General features: G+C 38.1%; 1 protein-coding gene and 1 pseudogene across 3 annotated transcripts; one reads left to right on the plus strand and one right to left on the minus strand.

Moving 5' to 3' along the window:
- Positions 1 to 336: 336 nt before the first annotated feature.
- XIF (myosin-like protein XIF) lies at positions 337 to 14386 on the plus strand. Of its 3 annotated transcripts, XM_086234995.1 has the most exons (40): positions 337 to 431; positions 551 to 679; positions 3629 to 3772; positions 3890 to 4035; positions 4146 to 4302; positions 4423 to 4481; positions 4595 to 4754; positions 4895 to 5044; positions 5129 to 5265; positions 5362 to 5508; positions 5791 to 5892; positions 6003 to 6060; positions 6139 to 6240; positions 6316 to 6353; positions 6697 to 6823; positions 6899 to 7069; positions 7155 to 7286; positions 7469 to 7575; positions 8171 to 8231; positions 8339 to 8516; positions 8628 to 8833; positions 9124 to 9243; positions 9372 to 9470; positions 9909 to 10124; positions 10663 to 10802; positions 10968 to 11069; positions 11425 to 11533; positions 11623 to 11655; positions 11763 to 11822; positions 11914 to 12084; positions 12181 to 12336; positions 12410 to 12616; positions 12691 to 12840; positions 12932 to 13002; positions 13115 to 13214; positions 13306 to 13362; positions 13462 to 13518; positions 13691 to 13771; positions 13875 to 13957; positions 14045 to 14386. In XM_086234995.1, exons 1-40 carry the CDS (start codon positions 429 to 431, stop codon positions 14166 to 14168), a joined length of 4650 nt encoding a protein of 1549 aa, XP_086091121.1. In that variant the 5' UTR covers positions 337 to 428; the 3' UTR covers positions 14169 to 14386. The 3 variants fall into 3 exon arrangements, with proteins under 3 accessions (XP_086091121.1, XP_086091122.1, XP_086091123.1); XM_086234996.1 differs by lacking the exon at positions 11623 to 11655; XM_086234997.1 differs by lacking the exons at positions 12691 to 12840; positions 12932 to 13002; positions 13115 to 13214; ... (3 more) ...; positions 13875 to 13957; positions 14045 to 14386 and having other exon boundaries at positions 11914 to 12071; positions 12410 to 12580.
- A 4712-nt stretch (positions 14387 to 19098) lies between these two features.
- Positions 19099 to 20566, minus strand: LOC147292271 (uncharacterized; annotated as a pseudogene).
- Positions 20567 to 21676: the final 1110 nt, after the last annotated feature.

Here is a 21676-nt window from a genome sequence, read left to right on the forward strand (position 1 = left end):
ACAAAACACTCGTACCTGCCTACCTGGTTGTATCAGCTGGAGTAGTATGGCTTAAGCGATTGACCATAGGCTTTGGTTGTTGCCAAGTCAGCATCCTAGCTATTTGGAATGAGCAAAAAAGTTTGACGAGAAGTGAGGGACAGGGAGGGAGGAAAAGGTGGCTAGCTTAGCTGCTCTACCTTTTACTTTGTGAGTTAGTATCACTGGCATTTCCATTGCTTTTGAATTTCTTTTTAACATTATTTTCTACCTTCAAGGATTACAATCCACCACCTTAATATTCTTTAAGAACACGGTACCTCTATGATCTTTCTCTCTCTCTCTCTCTCTCTCTCTCTCTCCCTCTCTCCAGCAAACAATGCCTTTCATCTGTTTCTGCTCATTCCCATTTTGAATTTTGATCATATATCACATAGATTTTGAGAGATATGGTAATCTTCCTTGTCATGAGATTTTCTTCTTCAATGCTAATTTACTGGCGTCTCTTTCTATTTTCTCGAAAACATATTAATTAATTGTCTTTCTTCTCTTACTTTGTTGGATGATCTAGGGAACTTCGGTAAACATCATAGTTGGATCACATGTTTGGGCAGAGGATTCAGAGGTTGCGTGGATTGATGGCCAAGTCAAAGAAATCCATGGCAGAGATGCCACCATTATTACCGCAAACGGGAAGACTGTAAGCCACTGTTACCTCCCACAATAATATTGGAATTTGGAAATTAACAATTTTCCTAATATCATCTACTATACAATTAATTTACTGGAGAACTCCAATTGGTTCCATATCTTGTTATTGCATTAGCCATTAATTTTGTTATATATGCATTTCAAACCATATACTAGCTACCATCTAGAGATTCTCCATCTTTATACATATGAAAATTTTGGATCTAAAGAAAAAGAAAAGGAAAACGAACATGAAAGTCCAGATAAATATATAAGCCATCTTCTGAGCCTTATACATTATTAGTTAATTAACACCTAAGACCTGAGTGAGGTAGTACCAGAAATGAACCCTCTGTTGATCCTTATGTGTTGCTATCATGCTTGTAAAAGCATTGCATTACCCCACGTGGTAAACAAAAAAGATCTTAAGGTTGTTATCTTTTCTGTCTTATTTTTATTGAATAACGTTGTCCCCTAAAACATGCTAAGTGTCACCAGATTAGCCATTTCGTTTGACGATGGTGGAGCGCCAGACAAAGTAAATCCCTTAAAAGTTAAAACTCCTTTTCCTTCTTAAATCAAATAAAACTATTTTCCTATACTTAATAATTTCTATGCATCTTGATTATCACATACAATCTTAACTGCCGATCTCTCAATAGAGAATCCCAATTACACCCAAAAGCTCACAATGCTCAATTTCTCTAAAGAATCGTACACACCCCAATCTAAGGGTTTCCCAACAATCCTATTTATAGAGTATAAGACTTGGGGGGCAAGTATGAGCGGAGTAGGGAACAAGTAAAGGTGATGTAGGGAGCAAGAAACACCAAAGTGGGGCCCCAAAAAGAATTCAATTTTCTTCTCTTATTTTTGCTGCACGCCTAACAACAAGCTGCGGAGCAGAGAGAAACGAAGCAAAAGAGGAAGAGGAAGGAATAGCAAACTGCGGAGACGAAGGAGAAACTGAAGAGGGATCTAGAAGAAAAGGAAGTAAAAGCCTTGACAATATCAGGTGGAGAGTGAGGAGTAGATGCAAAAGTAGAGTGAGAAGGCATATGGGAAGCAAATGGAAATGCAGATTCATCAAAAAACGTACACTTGCCGAAAACAACTATTTTCAATATGATAGCACAAATAGCCCATATAACCAAGGGTATAACAAATGATAAAAAATTGTGTTTAGGATTTAGGGTTCAGGTTTGTGATGAAACAGCTTCTCATAAGGAGACAGACCACAAAGAACAGAAGAGGGCATTCTGTTTATGAAAAATGCTGCAGTAGCAGCATCATGGTACCCGAAATTGGTAGGAAGAGAGGCTCGAGACATAAGTGTGAGGGTAGTTTCAGTTTTTGGATTCGAATATCACATCAGATTAGATAAAAAGAAAGTAAGAAGAACATAGAGAGTTATATATAGAGTAGTCGTTAGAATTGATCCACTAAAACAACTAATATTGGATATTTGTCTTAGATAGACTCCTAAGAGAAGTTTTACACAAATAGATCTCAGCCATTTGATGATCTACCATTCAACTGATAAGACAGTAAAAACGGAATAGTAGAACAATACCGCTAAGCTATTACAAATTTACAAGGTAGCAAACTTAACATCAGCAACATGCCTATGTTTCCTCTCAGACACTCCATTTTGCTGAGGAGTATAGGAGCATGATTTTTGGTGTTGGATACCAGAAGAAAGAAATAAGGTTTGAAATTGTTTATTACAAAACTCCGCTCCACCATCTGACCGAAAAACTTTAATAGTAGTTGAGAAAAGATTCTCAACATAAGCTTTGAAATGACAAAAAACTGAGTAAACATCTGATTTATTGATCAAAGGGTTGAGAAAAGATTCTCAACATAAACTTTAATAGTAGTTGAGAAAAGATTCTCAACATAAGCTTTGAAATGACAAAAAACTAAGAATATCTGCTAAAATCGTCAGCAAACACTATATAGTACTTAAACCTGAAACTGGTACAACTGGAGCAGGGCTCAAACATCACTATGAATAAGCTGGAGTGGAGAAGTAGTTACAGATTTTGAAATTGGAAAAGAAAGTTGTGACATTTTCCATGAAGGCAATATATGCTTACAAACAGACCCAAGGTCCTTTAAACCTACTGGGCTAGAAACAGAAGCAAGCATATGTTGCAGAACTGAATTGGAGGAGGGATGCCTCAATGTGTCATGCCAAAGAGACTGAGAGACTCGTTTCCCCAAGTAAGCAACAGAAGTGGGAGCAAGAGAGAGGTACTAGCAAAACTTTGGACTGCATAAAGACCTTTCTCACAAATCCCATGGTATAGGATTTTCCCTGAGCTCCTGGAATTGGAAAGAATTAGCATAAAATATAAACCTACAATCATTATCAGAACAGAATTGATGGATGGAAAGAAGATTAGATGAGATTAGGGGAACATGAAAGAACATTCTGAAGCTGAAAATTATTATGCAAGGTATTTAAAGAAGCTGAACCAGTATGCTTAATATGTAAACCAATTTTTTTCTTGTCTATCTATTTATTTCAATTGTAAATTGTTGTGTGGTGTGTTTTCTTTTTTGAATCTCGGTTTGCAACTTTAAATTCAAACACCTCTGCAGCAATCTGAACGGTGAGTTAAGTTTAATTTGCCTGCTCGTGGAGTCAAATAGTCCAGCTAAGACTATCCGCTGCTTTTCCACTGCAAAAAGAAGATGAAGAAACTCTAGCCAGCTGATGATTGTCATGACCATTCCTTTCAAACAGAAAGGACCTGATGTCATCTCACACATTTTATATTTTTCAAAACATCTAAGTGCATTGAATTTACTACGTTCTTTGTATTGTTTAGTGATCAGACCACCTCTAATGTTCTGATCGTGTGAAGTCCAAACTCCAAAGTATTGACGTCTCAAGTACACTTGCATAAAAGGTATGTATATTGGCTAATGCTAGCACTTACTTCAATTTCAGATAGTTACAGACATTTCCAGAATATACCCAAAAGACGCAGAAGCGCCACCAGCAGGGGTTGACGATATGACTAAGTTGGCTTACCTCCATGAGCCGGGAGTCCTGCATAACCTATCCTGTCGGTTTGCTCTCAATGAGATATATGTGAGTCAAGTAACCTTATGAATACCACATATGCAATGAAGTATTGGCCTTTGAAAGTAGATAATATTGATGTAAAAAGAACTGGTTGTCTAACAACCAATGATATAACATAAGCAGACTTACACTGGGAACATTCTAATAGCCGTGAATCCATTCCGGAGACTGCCACACTTGTATGACATCCACATGATGGAGCAGTACAAAGGAGCTGGTTTTGGGGAGCTGAGTCCACACCTTTTTGCTGTTGCAGACACTTGTTACAGGTATTTAAGCAGTGCAAACTTTTGTTCCATCATGTCATCTCAGACACCATGCTTAATGATATTGCATATTGGTAAGAAAATATAGTTAAATGGCTAGTTCCACACACCAGGGCAATGATAAATGAACAAGAAAGCCAGTCAATTCTGGTTAGTGGGGAGAGTGGTGCCGGTAAAACAGAGACAACAAAAATGCTCATGAGATATCTAGCGTTCATGGGGGGCAGATCAGGTACAGAAGGAAGAACAGTTGAACAACAGGTCTTGGAGGTGAGTTTAATAGGAAAATGACCCACTCATGTGGGAGAGTTGAGTTCTTATATTATATAATTTATATTATGTGATTACGTTTTGACTTAGTTATGAAGTGTAATGTTTCCACTTCCTCAGTCCAACCCAGTCTTGGAGGCATTTGGGAATGCCAAAACTGTCAAAAACAACAATTCAAGGTGAAATATATGTCAACTCTTTCTTCTACTAGCTAGATACATTTCTCTTATCCCTTTTTACTATTATCTTTCCCTTTTCTCTTTAAACTTATAAAAGGTGGCGCTTGTACCAGTCGTTTTGGTAAATTTGTAGAGATCCAATTTGATAAGCACTGGAAAATCTCTGGAGCCGCAATCCGTACATATCTTCTTGAAAGGTCACGTGTTTGCCAAGTCTCTGACCCAGAGAGAAATTACCATTGTTTTTACATGCTTTGTGCGGCACCACCAGAGGTAACTACCTAAATGCATTAACTACATACTATAACTAGAAAATTTGTGCACATATATATAGGGTAATGGTCTCTTTTCAAATCTTAGTCATACTGTGTGTATGTTTCTTGTACGCATGGTTGACAAATGCTCTATGACAGGATGTCATCAAGTACAAGTTAGGGGACCCAAGAACTTTTCACTATCTTAATCAATCCTACTGCTATGAAGTAGCAAATGTAGATGATGCAAGAGAGTATTTGGAAACTAGAAATGCCATGGATGTTGTAGGAATCAGCCAGGAAGAGCAGGTATGGAGCCTAGCATCAATACAACTACAATTTGACAATTTCCTCTAACCATATCTAAAATTAACAGAGAAGTTCCTTCTGTAGGATGCCATATTCCGAGTGGTTGCTGCTATTCTCCATCTCGGGAACATTGACTTCATCAAGGGGAAGGAAGTTGATTCTTCCAAATTAAAAGATGAACAATCATGCTATCATCTCCAAACAGCTGCAGAGCTACTCATGTTAGAACTTTGATCAATTTTGAAAGACCTAAATGAAGTTTCTCAACTAGTTTTTAATGATGCCCTCCTAATGTCTTCCAACATGTTTCCCTTCAGGTGTGATGAGAAGGCTTTAGAAGATTCGCTTTGCAAGCGCGTCATAGTGACTCCTGATGGTAACATTACAAAACCACTGGACCCAGCCTCAGCTACCTTAAGTCGTGATGCCCTGGCAAAGACTGTGTACTCCCGACTATTTGATTGGTAAGTAAATAGACTTATCCATTGTATCCAGCGCAAGTGATTAGTATAGCCATCCAGGATGGGAGCAACAAGTGCTCAGTATGAAAGTTAAAAATCTTATCAACTTTTCAGCCAGGATTTTGTTGCACAGGAATGTGATACCAGTCCAACACAGCAATCACAAAACTCGTGTAGTCTGCAAGTTTCTTTGAACCAACATCGATCTCTAATATCATATTCTTGCCTAAACTTACCGGACTATATAAGGATTAATTACAGCTACTGGTTCCTAATCTATTGCAGGATTGTGGATAAGATAAACAGTTCAATTGGTCAGGATCCAAATGCAGCAAGCTTAATTGGAGTCCTTGATATATATGGTTTTGAAAGCTTCAAGATCAACAGGTACATAGAAATGATAAACTTAACAGAAGTAAAAGTTTTACTGATTGAAATTTTTATTTTTATTTTTTACATTTTGAAATAAAGACCTAACCTAATGCTTGATTTGCTAGTTTCGAGCAGCTATGTATCAACCTAACAAATGAAAAGCTGCAACAACATTTTAATCAGGTAGGATAGCATTTCGAGATACAGTTTAAACATATTTAAACAGAGATTATTTATTTGATAAGCATCTTTCCACTGCAGCATGTATTCAAGATGGAGCAAGAAGAGTACACAAGGGATGAAATAAACTGGAGCTATGTAGAATTTGTAGATAACCAGGATGTTTTGGATCTTATTGAGAAGGTATGAATTTTCATATAGCTTGTTATAACAAAGTTTGTGTAAAATTTTGAAATAACAATATGTCCTTGCTTGCAGAAACCTGGGGGCATAATTGCTCTTCTTGATGAAGCCTGGTATGTAATAATTTTCACACTCGTGATACCATTGATATCTTATCACTTACAAACAATAAACTCATCTACCTAAGAATATGATTACCTTAGTACCTAAATCTAAGCTAATTAATTATAATATTATTTAAGACAATTAAGTTTGGAACTTCACTCAGCAGGATGTTACATGGTAGCTCAGATAAAGATAATAGATATTTACTTGTTCCCTGTTTTTAGAAAAAACAGTTAGTCTCACACTGCTTCAACCTGTGAAAATCAAAGAAAAATCATCTAAAAAATGTGAGAACTATATATCATCACTGTTGAGTCTGTGCATATATGAACAAGTTCACTTTTTCTGCAGTATGTTTCCCAAGTCAACCCACGAGACATTTGCACAAAAGATGTATCAGACATATAAAGGACACAAGCGCTTCAGCAAGCCAAAACTTGCTCGAACAGACTTCACAATTAACCACTATGCCGGAGATGTAAGAAAATTCTTGAACTCCTAGTTAAAAGGAAAAAAGTTTTGGTTTCTCTTTGTTTAGCGTTCTGGTCAACAGGTCACATACCAAGCAGACCACTTTCTTGATAAAAACAAGGACTATGTAGTCGCAGAACATCAAGCTCTCTTAGACGCCTCCAAGTGCTCATTTGTTGCAAATCTATTCCCTCCACTACCTGAGGAGATATCAAAGCAATCCAAGTTCTCTTCCATAGGTACCCGTTTCAAGGTAATCCATATTTACATAAAGGGTACTATTTGATTCTGAAAACTCTGAAGACTCAACTTGCTCCTGAATCAAAATTGACATGCAGCAACAACTACAAGCTTTAATGGAGACACTAAACACAACAGAACCACATTATATCAGATGCGTTAAGCCCAATACAGTTTTGAAGCCTGGAATTTTTGAGAATGTCAATGTTTTAAACCAGTTGAGATGTGGGGTGAGTAAAGTTTCACTCTGCTCACAGAATATATTTGCCCTATATTTGAGGTTTTTTAAAGTTATATAAGAGAGAAACTCCCTAAAGGGAGCTTTCCAGCAGTGGGAAGGGGGCTAAGGCAGCAACCGTGACGTGTTGAAGTTGCTTAAATTAATTATGTTTCTCCAATGGTACTTGTACAGGGTGTGCTAGAGGCTATAAGGATTAGTTGTGCTGGATATCCTACAAAAAGAGCATTTGATGAGTTCCTTGACCGCTTTGGAATGTTGGCTCCTGATGTGCTGGATGGGTATAAGTTACAGGCATATGTATCATTTGGTTTTCTATTTCTCAGTTTTAGCTTCATTACGTTGAAATGAAAACTGGACCTCAAAGTCAAGGCTGGGATGACAGCATTTTCACATGGAACTTCATGCCTTGATTTTACAAAGATATCCATGTTGTCTTGATATACATTTTTGTCTCATTCCTTGGTCGTTTGAACTTATGGGGTCCAATGATTGTCTTATCAGACCTCTAGTTGTAGGAGTTTCGAGTTCAAAATCTTCAATTTTCATTCCCCTCTTAAATGTTATTTTGCAAGATGCAAGATGAGGTTGTACATTTATATTTCTCTATGCCTGCACCTCTCTTCCTCTCCAAGTGCATAATGGGGCTGCATGTGAGGGAAGGTGATGGCTTGGCATACATTGTTGGCAAATTCCTTAAACTTAAATTTTTGAAGTCCAGTGGTTGTCTAGCAAAACTCACATGCCTATCTATGAATGACTGTTTATCTAGAACATATGAGTGCCATATATCTATCTTCATCTTTGATTAGTACAGAAGGAAAGGACCATTTAACGCATACACAGCCTTGATAGTTACTTCTTTCTCATGTGCAGATCTAATGAAAAATCAGCATGTATTGCCATCTGTGACAGGATGGGCCTGAAGGGATATCAGGTTAGCCTAGACTAATTATATGGTGTAAAACAAGTCGCATTAGCATTCATTCTCCCCCAATTTTGTTTTGTGTTATGCAAAAGTTTCTCACAAATGCTGTATTACAGATTGGAAAATCAAAGGTATTTCTTAGAGCTGGTCAGATGGCTGAACTAGATGCACGAAGAACTGAAGTTTTGGCTAATGCTGCCAGATGCATTCAAAGGCAAATCCGAACGCATCTAACCAGAAAGGGATTCATTACCCTGCGAAGGGCTACAATTCATATGCAGAAAATTTGGAGAGGTTATTTGTGTTTCCTTATATAATTCTACAGTGCATGACATTCGAAAGTAACAGAGTACAAATTTGAAGGTTGGAATAACATGGTTTTTCTCTCACCTCTTTCTCAAATAGCACAACTTGCACGTAAGCTGTATGAACAGATGAGAAGGGAAGCTGCTTCAATCCGAATACAAAAACAACTACGAGCTCACACAGCAAGAAAATGCTACACGAAATTACAGGCAGCAGCAATAGTCATCCAAACTGGGTTACTAGCTATGGCAGCCCGAAATGGTTATCGACACAAGAGAACAACCAAGGCTGCAAACATTATTCAGGTCATAAATGCTCTGGATCCGACAATCTACATAAACTTAAATTTTGGCGATACATAGAGAATTTTTTGGCATCTTTGGGACAATTAAAAACGTAAAAGTAGAGGATGGATAGGATGTTTTTTCTTTTTCTGCAGCTCTGTATTTAGAGGTGGACAACTTGTCGACAGTTTGTACGTATTGTTTCAGTTTTTATTATTCGAAGTTTCTTTCTTCTAGAAAAATGAATTTTTCTGTATTAAATAACTCCAAGCTGATAATATTACTAATGCTATCAATCTTTCTTCTTACAGACTAATTGGCGAAGATTCGAAGCTCTTTCTGCATATAAACAGCAGAAAAAGGCAACTCTAACTCTTCAATGTCTTTGGAGATCAAGGGTAGCAAGGAAGGAGCTTAGAAAGCTTAGGATGGTGAGCTTCACTTCTTTATATAAATTTACTTATAATCAATCTGTTATTAGCATTTCACTATTTCAAGAAAACAAGATATCAAAATTAATGCATAGGAAAGGTGAAAAGAGAAAAATTCCCTGATGCAGGATGCGCGAGAAACAGGGGCGCTTAAGGCAGCTAAGGACAAGCTGGAGAAGCGTGTTGAAGAGCTAGCATGGAGACTGGAATTTGAAAAGCACTTGAGGGTATATATTCTCTACCAAGTTGGTTAACAAATATAAGCAGTATCCGCCTATTAGTGATCTATAGCACACTAATAATTTGATAAGGCCAAGTGATACAATGAATAACAAACGTGGTATTGCATTTGTTATGGAGTAAAAAACTATTTTGGTCCCTGTGATCTACTCTGAAAACATATTTGGTCCAAATGTGAAGTTTTGAAACTACATGAACCAAATCTGTTTTTGAGGTAAAACACATACACTAAAAACGTTTTTTTTTCCCTTTGTTATGGTATGATTTATTTGGAATCAATTATTACTTGGGTAAGTTTATCAAAGAATATTTAGTCATGTTGAGTTTGAAATTTACTATCAAGAGAGTGGTTGGAGGAATGTCAAACCTTGATGCTGAGTATATAATCAAATTGATACACGTAATATACAAACAATTTCTTGCAGATCGATCTTGAAGAAACTAAAGGGCAAGAAATTGCAAAGTTACAAAACACTTTGAATGAAATGCAACGACAATTAGATGAAGCCCATGCCACAATCATCCATGAGAAAGAAGCAGCAAAATTAGCTATTGAACAAGCGCCACCAGTCATCAAAGAGGTGCCAGTTGTTGACTACACCAAGCTAGAAATACTGAAAAATCACAATGAAGAACTAGAGGTAATACCTTACAACTTAGCTTCCTAGGATGTATTTTTTTCATATCAATTGAATGGAAAACCAAATTAGTATGAAATTGTCGTCATTGTATACCAAGGAATTATGGATATATGAACTATTCCTGTGAAATATTGATACAGTACGTAGAAACAACTAGGTTAGTAAATAAATATCCTCTTTGAAAGGCCAAAGCTAAGCTTGTTGGCTGAAGTCTAAGTGTCTGACAATGTGGCCTTTTTTGGCCCAAAGAGAAATGTCCATTGTAGTGTGAGAGTCGTTCAAGGAAAAAAGACAATAAAGGAATAAGAGAAAGAGTCAATATAAGATTCTATCTTCTGGTACATAATATAGGATTCTATCTGTCGTAAAACAAATACGATCTTGGATGAATGAAAACTATCATAGGCTGTAACCCGGCCACCTTGTGTTGTCCTACATCACATATGCAAATGGAGAGAAATGTGTGTGTGTGTGTGTGTGTTACATTGGCAACTGGTATATATTGTCACAGTTGACTAATATAGATTCTGAATGTTAGGGTGAGGTAAGTGAGCTGAAGAAGAATATTGAGGAATTTGAGGTAAATTACTCTCAAGTTGACAAAGAAAGCAAAGCAAGGCATAAAGAGGCAGAAGAAGCACAGCTGAAAGAAACACAGCTTCAAGGGACTATTGAAAGGTAGTCCTGTATATTACTTCTTTTTTTTATTGTCCTGTAAATTTCTTTTTTTATTTTTGTTATCAAAGCTGAGAAATTGGTCACGAATTATCATCAAAAACTGTGGTAGACATTTTTTTTTGGTCTGGTAAACTGTGGTTGACTAACTAGATCTTTCTTAATCAGGTTGGAATTGAACTTGTCCAATCTCGAATCTGAAAATCAGGTGCTACGCCAACAGGCTCTGGTTGCATCAACAAATGAGGACCTCTTTGAAGAACTAAGAATGTAAGAATGTGAAATCTAGTTAAACTTTTCACTAGGTGAAATCTTAGACATCTATAATTTTTAGTTTTTACTATCTTATGCTTGAACAACCTTTTTGCAAATGGAGAAAAATATAAATCGTTGCCTTGTCATAGCACTAGAGTTTGTTTTGACATGAACATACTCAACAATCAAAGTAATAGACAATTCTAATAAAGTAAAATGACCATTGACATTTAATAGAATCAGTGCTCGCAAGCAACTGCTTATTTGCTAGTAGAACCTTATATAATCAACCGGGAAATTATTTGAGCAAAGTTATAAAGATATCCAATCAGCCATCAAGTATAATTCTTAAGTATTTGTGTTTGTCCAGCCTGAAGAGTAAGATTGCAGAATTGGAGTCAGAAAATGATTTCCTCCGCAACAAGGCTGTAGTTATAGGGCAGAAAGCTACTTCAGAAATGGTTCAGCCACAACTTAAGGTATAGTCCTTTATATCACCTTTTTTCTTCTTCTTTTTTTTCAGTAAAATTACTTGCTTATTTGTTAATCACATTCCATGATGGCGCAGAGTTTTGAGAAAGGGGAAGAGCTTCAGACCAAAGTATTTCCAACTTTCTTGAATAAATGCGTTGCAAATAAAATGGTTCAAATCACTAAATAAGTTTTCATGTGTTATAATCAACCTAATGAGTGAACATATGCTTTCAGGATTCAGATCCTATTGTATCCCACCTTACTAAACAAAGATCCCTCACAGATAGACAGCAGGTATTTAGAAAGTTTGGAATACGAAATTAAAAGAAATGCTTCTTCCATAACTGAATACAACTATGTATATTTTCCTGAACTCTATAAACAGGAAAATGTTGATGTGCTTGTTAAGTGCCTTATGGAAGATAAGCAATTTGACAAGAACAGACCTGTCACTGCCTGTATTGTGTACAAAGCACTCCTTCTGTGGAGATCCTTTGAAGCAGAGAAAACAAGTATTTTTGACAGGATTATCCACAAAATTCGGTATATTATAGAGGTAGCCTTCAAACAAATATATTAGAAATGATCAACTGGATGCATATGTTAGGTATTTATTTGATTAACTCAATCTAAATGTGAAATGTTCTTGAAGAGTCAAAACAACATCAGTGGTCTGGCATATTGGCTTTCAACAACTTCTACTCTTCTATTTCTTCTACAAAGTACACTCAAAGCAAACAAAGCACCTAATTCAGCTTCACATCGTAACCGAACTTCCCCTGGTACCATATTTGGTAGAATGGCACATGTAAGCTTTCATAAACTAATTCTTTGGTGCATTGAAAATCATGTGAAACGTAAAGCTCGACATACAATTCCAGGGTTTTCATTCATCTTCGATGAGCCTGGGAGTTTCAAGTGGCTACAGTGGAATGGTGGGAAAGCCAAACGAGCAATTAAAAGTGGATGCTAAGTACCCAGCATTATTATTCAAGCAACATCTAACTGCATATGTTGAGAAAATATATGGGATCATCCGTGATAGTCTAAAGAAAGAGATTAGCCCATTCTTGAATTTGTGCATTCAGGTGAGCATATTATATGAGCAAGAATATGACATGACAAATTGCACCATGACTAAATTCTTAATTAACATCAACAGGCACCGAGATCTGCAAGGGCAAGATCTATACGAGGGTCATCTAAAACTATCCATTCAAATATAATAGCAAAACAACAAGCATCAAACATGCATTGGCAAAGTATTGTCAAGAAGTTAGATCATACCTTGGGTATTTTGTCTGCAAATCATGTAAGCCTAAATATACTTTTCTAGATGCTTGTCCAGATAATACATTTCAGTGTAATGAATTCTTATAGTCAACTAACTGCTGCAACTTCAGGTCTCTCCCATGATCACAAGGAAAATCTTTAGTCAAGTTTTCTCATTCATCAATGTCCAGCTCTTTAACAGGTAAGCAGAGTTTGAAATATATCCAGCCACTTAATGCTTTAAACAATTTAGTGGGATCAAAACTTTATTTTAGCGCATAACAAGTCCTAATAAATAATCCTCGGTCTGGCAGCTTATTGCTTCGCCGTGAGTGCTGTTCATTTAGCAATGGAGAATTTCTAAAAGCAGGTTTGCTTGAATTGGAACAGTGGTGTCTCAAAGTAACAGATCAGGCAAGATAACTGTCTGTGTCTAACCAATGCCAAGACAACAAGGAGGAAAGGAGAAAATGTTATGTACTTATTTATTTTTCTACTTTTACAGTTTTCTGGGTCGTCCTGGGATGAGGTTCAACACATAAGGCAGGCTTTAGGATTTTTGGTTTGTTCTTTTGACTTTTGAGCTCACATCACCAAGCCAATATCTTTTTCCCTTTTCTTTAAATAATTTTATGCATATAAATATTCTTCATTTGTGCAGGTTTTGCACCAAAAAGCTCAGAAATCATTGGATGAAATCACAAATGAATTATGTCCGGTAACTCAACTAGTCTTTAATATCATAGGAAAGAAATTTCTTTGTTTTAGTTCTCCTCTTTACTCTTTCATTTTGGAGATTAAAATCCCTTTTGTAAAGTTATTTCAGAAGGAATTCCAATAGAGTTGAACTAAGGACTTTTGTTAATTTCGTTGTTCACTTCAATAATCAGATACTGAGCATCCCACAAATATATCGCATTGGAACAATGTTCTGGGATGATAAATATGGAGCCCAGGGATTATCTTCAGACGTGAGTATTCATTGAATATGGTTCTGCATGCATCTCTGTTTGGTACTACTTGAGTTGTAAGTGTTACCATTGTCTTTCTCTTTCCGGGTACTTGTTGCATTAGGTCATTGCCAAAATGAGAGTGCTGATGGCAGAGGATTCAATCAACATGCCCAATAATTCTTTTCTGCTAGACGTGGATTCCAGGTAATATATTAGTCATTAACTTCTAAACTTCGTACTAGCATGGTACGTAAAACAACTTAACTGAAGCATTTCAAAATTAATTTGCAGTATACCTTTCTCAATGGAAGAGATGTTCAGATCCTTCGATGCTATCAACCTATCTGATGTGAATCCGCCAGCCATCCTCCGCCAAAGGTCTGACTTCCATTTCCTGTGGCAACAAACAGATTGAGCCTACTTTATTCTCTTCTAAATTCACACATTCAAAGATTGGAAAAACCAACTACATTTCCATTTGCTTTTGCTTTCTGGGAAAGAGATATAATAATTTTTTCTATTAATAGAATTTAGGTCTTGCAATTTTTTTTTTATTTAAATTAATGCATGGTTGTTGCAACGAGCTATTGGAAAGTGCAATTTGTACAAAAGACAAGAACTAAAAGCAGTCTTTTTTTTTTAATTGATTACTTAAGGGCTTAAGAGTTCTTGAAATTACCCAAAATGACGCAAGTTTGATTTGTTACTCAAAAGAACATGGACAACAAAATAACACAACGACATTTTCTGTGCTTGTCGGGTGTGTGCGTCAGCGAATCTACAGCTGCAGATTGCTCGGCAACTCCATCTATAGCGCAACTATAGCTGTTGTATCTATAGTTTATCAATTTTATTTTTACAGCACTCATTTACTTGAGGTTGCTGGTAGGGACTTAGCAATAAAGAAAATAATTTTAATGGGCAAAAACTATGCAAAAGAAAGGAAAACTATTTCATTCTGTAAAGTTTGGAAAACGATTTGCACTGTTTGTGTATAAATCCACATGGATTTAACAACTAATAATGGATCGACACGTGGCAAGTCAGATCCAACCTTAAACTTTGACTTTTCAACGGTCAGACTTGGACCTCCACATCATCATTCCAGCTCGACACAATTTCATTGCTAGTTCGGATCGGCTCATCTCGGCGGATCTCCATATCCGATCCAACCCGATCTGAGGATCTCTTAAGAATTGAGTGTTCATCTTTTCTTAGTTATCACAATTCGGTTCGGCTCGACTTATGGTGATTATCTTCTCAGACGAACGGATTATCGTCGGATGGTGACTACCATGTCATATGTCTAGCCAGTCCGAACTAGTCCATCCATGTCCGATCCGAACGCAGACATATTTTATACCCGCATATATAATATCTGTGATCGGTTCGGCTCGGATCCACCGCCATTCTAGAAGATTGGAGTCAGGACGAACCGCCTCACTCGAATATCTTAGACATGGCTCTCTGACATATGAGACTTCCCAGCTCACAGTCATGACTATTAGGGCATATCACTTGATCTTCCATCTTTGCATTCAATGCAGCATTAGATGTAAAGGAGGTGGGTAGCTGTGCATGCCACTATTCATGACCCAACGCGTGGCCTCTTCTCAACCCTTCCCCCTCATGCAGGTAACTTACCCTTCACCATTTCCTCTGCCTATATAAGCTGACTTATATACACAATAATAAAGATCATCTAATACACAACTTCACTCACCTAAAAGCCTATCAGAAGATCCCCTACTTGCTGAGAATAAACCAAGGAGATCTTACCTTGTTCTTCCTCATTCTCCCAAGTTCATCACATGTTCTTCCTTGTTCTTCCTTGCAGCATTAGATGTAAAGGAGGTGGGTAGCTGTGCATGCCACTATTCATGACCCAACGCGTGGCCTCTTCTCAACCCTTCCCCCTCATGCAGGTAACTTACCCTTCACCATTTCCTCTGCCTATATAAGCTGACTTATATACACAAAAATAAGGATCATCTAATACACAACTTCACTCACCAAAAAGCCTATCAGAAGATCCCCTACTTGCTGAGAATAAACTCAGGAGATCTTACCTTGTTCTTCCTCATTCTCCCAAGTTCATCACATGTTCTTCCTTGTTCTTCCTTGTCCTTACACAGACACCTCCAAATACATTTCACTGATTTCATCATCGGAGTGTATTTGGCTGGTACCACGCCGGTCCATCTCCTTTGATCTTGTGTTCGTGCAGGAAGATCTCGGTTCAACATCCACTTCATTATCCAGCAGGGCTTCAGATCAGCCAGATCATCCCTTCTAAGTTGTTGCATCTCTCTTACGAAAATTTGCATCAACATGCACCAAAATAATTTTCATTACTTGGACAAAGAGATTTATACAAGCATGTTTAACCGATCCTACATTCTAGCTCTATAATTAAGGAAATAAAAAATACAACTAAATAACTTTAATTACAACCGTATATCAAGTTTATCCTATAATACAGCTAAGTCAACGATTCTCAACATTCCCCCTCAAGTTGGAGAGTGGATGTCAAGAACTCCCAACTTGTTTATCATACCAATGAAAGCATCTTTACCCAGCTGTTTGGTGAACACATCTGCTACCTGCTGGGATGAAGTAACATACTTGGTGACAACTGAACCATCTTCAATTTTGTCTCTAATGAAGTGATAATTCATTTCAATATGCCTTGTTCTCTCATGAAAAACAAGATTGGCAGCTATATGCAAAGCAGCCTGATTGTTACAATGCAACATTGTAGCCTCAGAATGAGGCAATTGCAAATCTTGCAATAAGCTCCGTAACCATGACAGTTCGCAACATGTACACGCCATGGCTCTATACTCGACTTCTGCTAATGAAAGAGAAATGGTTTTATGTCCCTTTGTCCTCCAAGAAACCAATGAGTTCCCCAAAAAAACACAATACCCAGTTGTTGATCGTCTTGTGGTTGGACAGCCAGCCCAATCAGAATCGCAATAAGCTCTTAGTTTCAAAGAACTTTGGGCTAGAAAGAAGAGACCTTATCCTAGAGTATTCTTAAGATACCGCAAGACACGAAGTGCTGCTTCCCAATGTGGCTTTCTCGGCGCATGCATAAACTTTCTGAGTACGTGCACGTCATATGTCACATCGGGTTTGATAATGGTCAAATAGATAAGATGGCCCACCAGTCTTCTATATTTTGTTGGGTCTGCAAGAAATTCACCAATGTCTGGTAATTTCAAATTTTGTTCCATAGGGAAACAAACTGGTTGTGCACCCAACATACCTCCATCTTTTAGAATATCCAGAGTGTATTTCCTTTGTGATATACAAATACCTTTCTTGGAGCGAGACACTTCAATGCCCAAAAAAAATTTAAGATCTCCAAGGTCCTTGATACGAAATCGGGTATGAAGGAAACGCTTGAGAGAGTTGATAGTAGCCAAATTATTCCCTGTAATCAGTATATCATCAACATAAATTAAGAGAGCAGTGAAGGACTTCCCTCTTTTACAAGTGAATAGAGAGTAATCAACTTTAGATTGAATAAAAAAAAGCAGCTTGTATAGCCTCGGAGAATTTGGCAAACCATTGGCGTGAAGCTTGCTTGAGACCGTACAGTGACTTGTTGAGGCGACGAACTAGATTCTCCCCCTATTGCTGAAGACCAGGAGGCGGCATCATATATATTTCCTCATGGAGATCCCCATGAAGGAAAGCATTGTGGATGTCGAGTTGATGAAGAGACCTTGAGTGAGCAGCAGCAATGGCAAAAAGGCAACGAACTGTAATCAACTTAGCAGTGAAGAAAAAGTATCATGGTAATCAACTCCCTTTATCTGAGTGTAACCTTTGGCAACCAAGCGAGCTTTATAGCGCTCAATTGAACCGTCAAAACGATGTTTTATTTTGTAAACCCACTTATAGCCAATGGGTACCTTGTCGGAGGGTAGAGACATGAGAGTCCAAGTTTTGTTGAGTTCCAAAGCCTGGAGTTCAGAAAGCATGGCTTACTGCCAATGCGAATCAGAGGCAGCTTCTGTATAAGAATAGGCTCTAGATGCCGACTAATGTTATGCACAAACGTAAGATGAGCAAGTGAAAACCGATGATAGGAAACAAAATTACTCAGCAAAAATCGTGTACCTTGTGAGGAACTTGCAGAAGAAGAATCCGATTGGGTGGAAGGAGATAGCATAACACTATAACAAACAAAGTCCTTGAGACGGCTAGGAGCGACAAGGATGCGGTTTGATCGGTGTGGAGGATGAACAGGAGATGAGACGGGAAGAGGCGCACCATGTGGCACTGGACTAGTAGATGAAGAAGGCAAAGATGCCAGAGTATCGGATGGCTCTGGTGAGGGAAGGACAGCCGGAGTATCAGGGGTAAGTGGCACCACAAACTCACCATGTATGGGTATAGTACCAGGTTGTGGCAAAGGGATGGAGGATGATATGGTGTTGGGTGAAGCTTGGTGTTGGGCATATAGGAAAACATCCTCATGAAAAATGACGTCCATACTGGAAAAGAATTTTTTTGTGGTCAAGTCATACAGTTTGTAGGCCTTTTGTCCGAGTGGATAACCATGGAAAACGGCCTTTAAAGCCCGTGGATCAAATTTTAGGTGTGGATGGACTATAGTGGCATAGGCAAGACAACCAAAAACCCAGAGGTGGTTGTATAGAGGTGATTTGTTGTATAACCTGTCAAAAGGTGTCTTTTTGGATAAAAGTAGTGTGGGAAGTCTATTAATTAGATGAACAGCCGTAAGAACACATTCACCCCAAAATTGAAATGGAAGATGTGCTTGAAAACGTAGGGCACAAGCATTTCCAAGGATATGGCGATGCTTGCGTTCTACGACACCATTTTGTTGGGGTGTGTAGACACAAGTATGTTGGTACAAAGTCCCTTGATCCTTGAAAAAATCTCGTAAGGAAGAAAACTCTCCCCCATTGTCCACACGAATAGTTTGAATGGTGGTATTGAATTGTGTTTGCACCATGGAAAAAAAAAAAAGATTTGAGTAACCCTTGTGTTTCATGTTTATGATGCATAAGAAACACCCAAGTAAAACGAGAAAAATCATCAACAATAGTTAGGAAATAACGTGCCCCATAAATAGAAGAGACATTGTTAAGTCCCTAAATATCACAATGAATAAGCGAAAAAGGTTTTGAAGAGGAAATGGAACTATTAGCAACTAGAAAACGTGTTTGTTTAGCCAAATGACAAACTTCACAAACATTATTCAAACTAGAGGAACAATTTAATGTTTTTCCTAAAAATTGTAAACGAGCAGGAGAAAGGTGACCCAAGCAACGATGCCATAAGTCAGCAGAAATGGTGGCTTGGTGTCAGGAAGGATGAGTGGATGTAATAGGTGTCCGATCAGAAGCCAGCAGAGGTGTCTGAGTAGAAGCCAGTGCCACCAGGAAATAGAGTCCATCACGCCGCTTAACCAAACCAATCGTCATCCTCGTCTCCAAGTCCTGCAAAATACACCAAGAGGGAAAAAAATTTACTAAGCAATGTAAATCCTTCGTGAGGCAACTCACAGATATGAGATTGACCTTAAATGTTGGCACACACAAAACATCTCTTAAGAAAAAAGAAGAATTAAGAGGAGGAGTTCCAATATAAGTGATTTTGCTATTTCCCCACTTAATTGGTAGTACCACTGGTGGAATAGAGGAATTGTGAACTTTCTCTATAAGTAAATGTGGAGCTGAGGTAATATGATTTGTAGCTCCACTATCGAGTATTCATTTGAGATCAACAAAAGGTTTAGAGATACTTGAATATTGGTTAACAACAGCATTAACTGAGGGAATGGGCTGATGTTGAGTCGCATCACTCATTATAGCCTGAATGTTGACACTGACTCTTAGACAGAGTAGGCATGGCTGCTTGGATCTCTTGTAAGGTTGAAAAAGAACTCACATGATTGGCAGACCTAGTACCTTCTCCACCTTTGTTGCGGCCTCCCATAGGATTGTTGGGCTTATGTAGACAATGCCCTGGTGGATAGCCGTTCAACTTATAACAGGTTTCAATGGTGTGATAGTCGTGATCACAATGAATGCAGTGCAAAGGTTTTCGACCAGAATTGTTGAAGTTGACGAGTTTCTGGTCATGACGGATTGCCATGGCTGCTGGTTCAATGGAACTACGAGAAGAACCTAATTCTTTTTTCTTTTCTTCCTGAGAAATCGAAGAGTAGGCCTTACGCAAAGTAGGTAAAGGTTGCATGAGCAAGAGTTGCCCACGTATTGCACTATAAGATTCGTTAAGTCCCATAAGAAATTGCATTAGCGCGTTTCTTTCTTCTTGCTCGACATGTTTCTTTATGACACCACAAGTACAAGAAGGGACATCGCTGTAGGAAGACAACTCATCCCACAAACTCTTCATCTTTGTATAATAAACAGCGACAGACATCTACTCATGTGAAAGAGAAGCTATGGTATGTTTTATTTCAAAGATTCGATGAGCATTGAGTTGGGAAAAACGCTCTTGAAGGTCCTCCTAAATTTCTTGTGTGGTGACAGAGTACAACAAACTTTCAGCAATGTCTGGTTCATTGCAGCGCTGCCAAACTTCAACTTGCTCGGGCTTAGCCTTCCTGGTAGGAATTTTGATTGTTCCATTCACAAACCCTAATTTATTTTTTGTGCTTAGGGAGATACGCATAGAACGACACCATGTCGAATAATTATTTCCATTGAGAAGTTTAACAAGAGCCATTCCTAGATGATCGGAATGGTGAATAAAGAAAGGATCAGAAGCATCATTTTTGCCTCCTAATGAAGTTGAATCTCCCATGGCTACAGCGGCAAGAAAGAAAAGTTACGGCGACTAGAGTTTAAAGTTATGGTTAAACCCTGCTCTGATACCATGTAAATTTTGGAAAACGATATTACACCAGAATAATTTTCATTACTTTGACAAAGAGATTTATACAAGCGTGTCTAACCAATCCAACATTCTAGCTCTATAATTAAGGAAATAACAAATACAGCTAAATAACTTTAATTACAACCGTATATCAAGCTCATCCTATAATACAGCTAAGTCAACGATTCTTAACACATTCTCTATCAAAAGATGACCTTTTGGGGATTTAAATTCAAGGAAAGAAAGGGGCAACTGGCCTTATTACATGTAGACGCAAGTACAACTATAGGATTTAGATAAGACAAAATATCAAGGCCGAGAGGAACTATCTTGAGCTTTTAGTATATTCCTCACAATGGTCACAAGGCATATTGGGCTTTAGGTTGGGTTTGAATGGTAATGGACTGATAGAGTGATCAGTCAGTTGCTATCTCGAAATTAATATGGCCTGCCAGCAACACAACACTAGCACCTGGCAGTGATAACAAAACATGGAAAAATAATTAGGTGTGACCGATACACGGCCACATGGTGTAACCAATCCAACATGTAAGGGTATTGTGACGACATCATAAACTAGCAACACACGCGAGAGCCTCGGCTACGCCCTACTTGTCTTCAAAGCTTATCATAAAACCTATCCTTTAACTTTGAAGCCGTCCCAAACATTCATTGCTTAGCTCTACCCACGAAGCATGAGTTTAACAACATGCATCATGCCACACCTTTGAAGTTATCTAATAGCATCTTTCGAAGCTAACCCAACCAACCATCCCGCCATACAAGCCGTTTCACTTATGGTTGATACACAAACCATTCGCACCTCAACCTCGCGCCATCACTTGCAATAACCCAATGCAAATCCTCATCCCCGCGATCCCATATGCGACCAACCTCCTCGCACACATCTCCCAACGTGTGAAAGCAGGCCGGCATAAAAAATGTCACGCAAACCACTCCACAAACCGCACCCATCCGCTCGTCCTTCCGGCCACTACCATGCACTCCACTACAGCCCGCATTGCAAATTTGTCTGTC

This window comes from Dryas octopetala, chromosome 3 (genome assembly GCF_963921425.1).
Source record: "Dryas octopetala chromosome 3, drDryOcto1.1, whole genome shotgun sequence".
Taxonomy (NCBI): Eukaryota; Viridiplantae; Streptophyta; class Magnoliopsida; order Rosales; family Rosaceae; genus Dryas; species Dryas octopetala.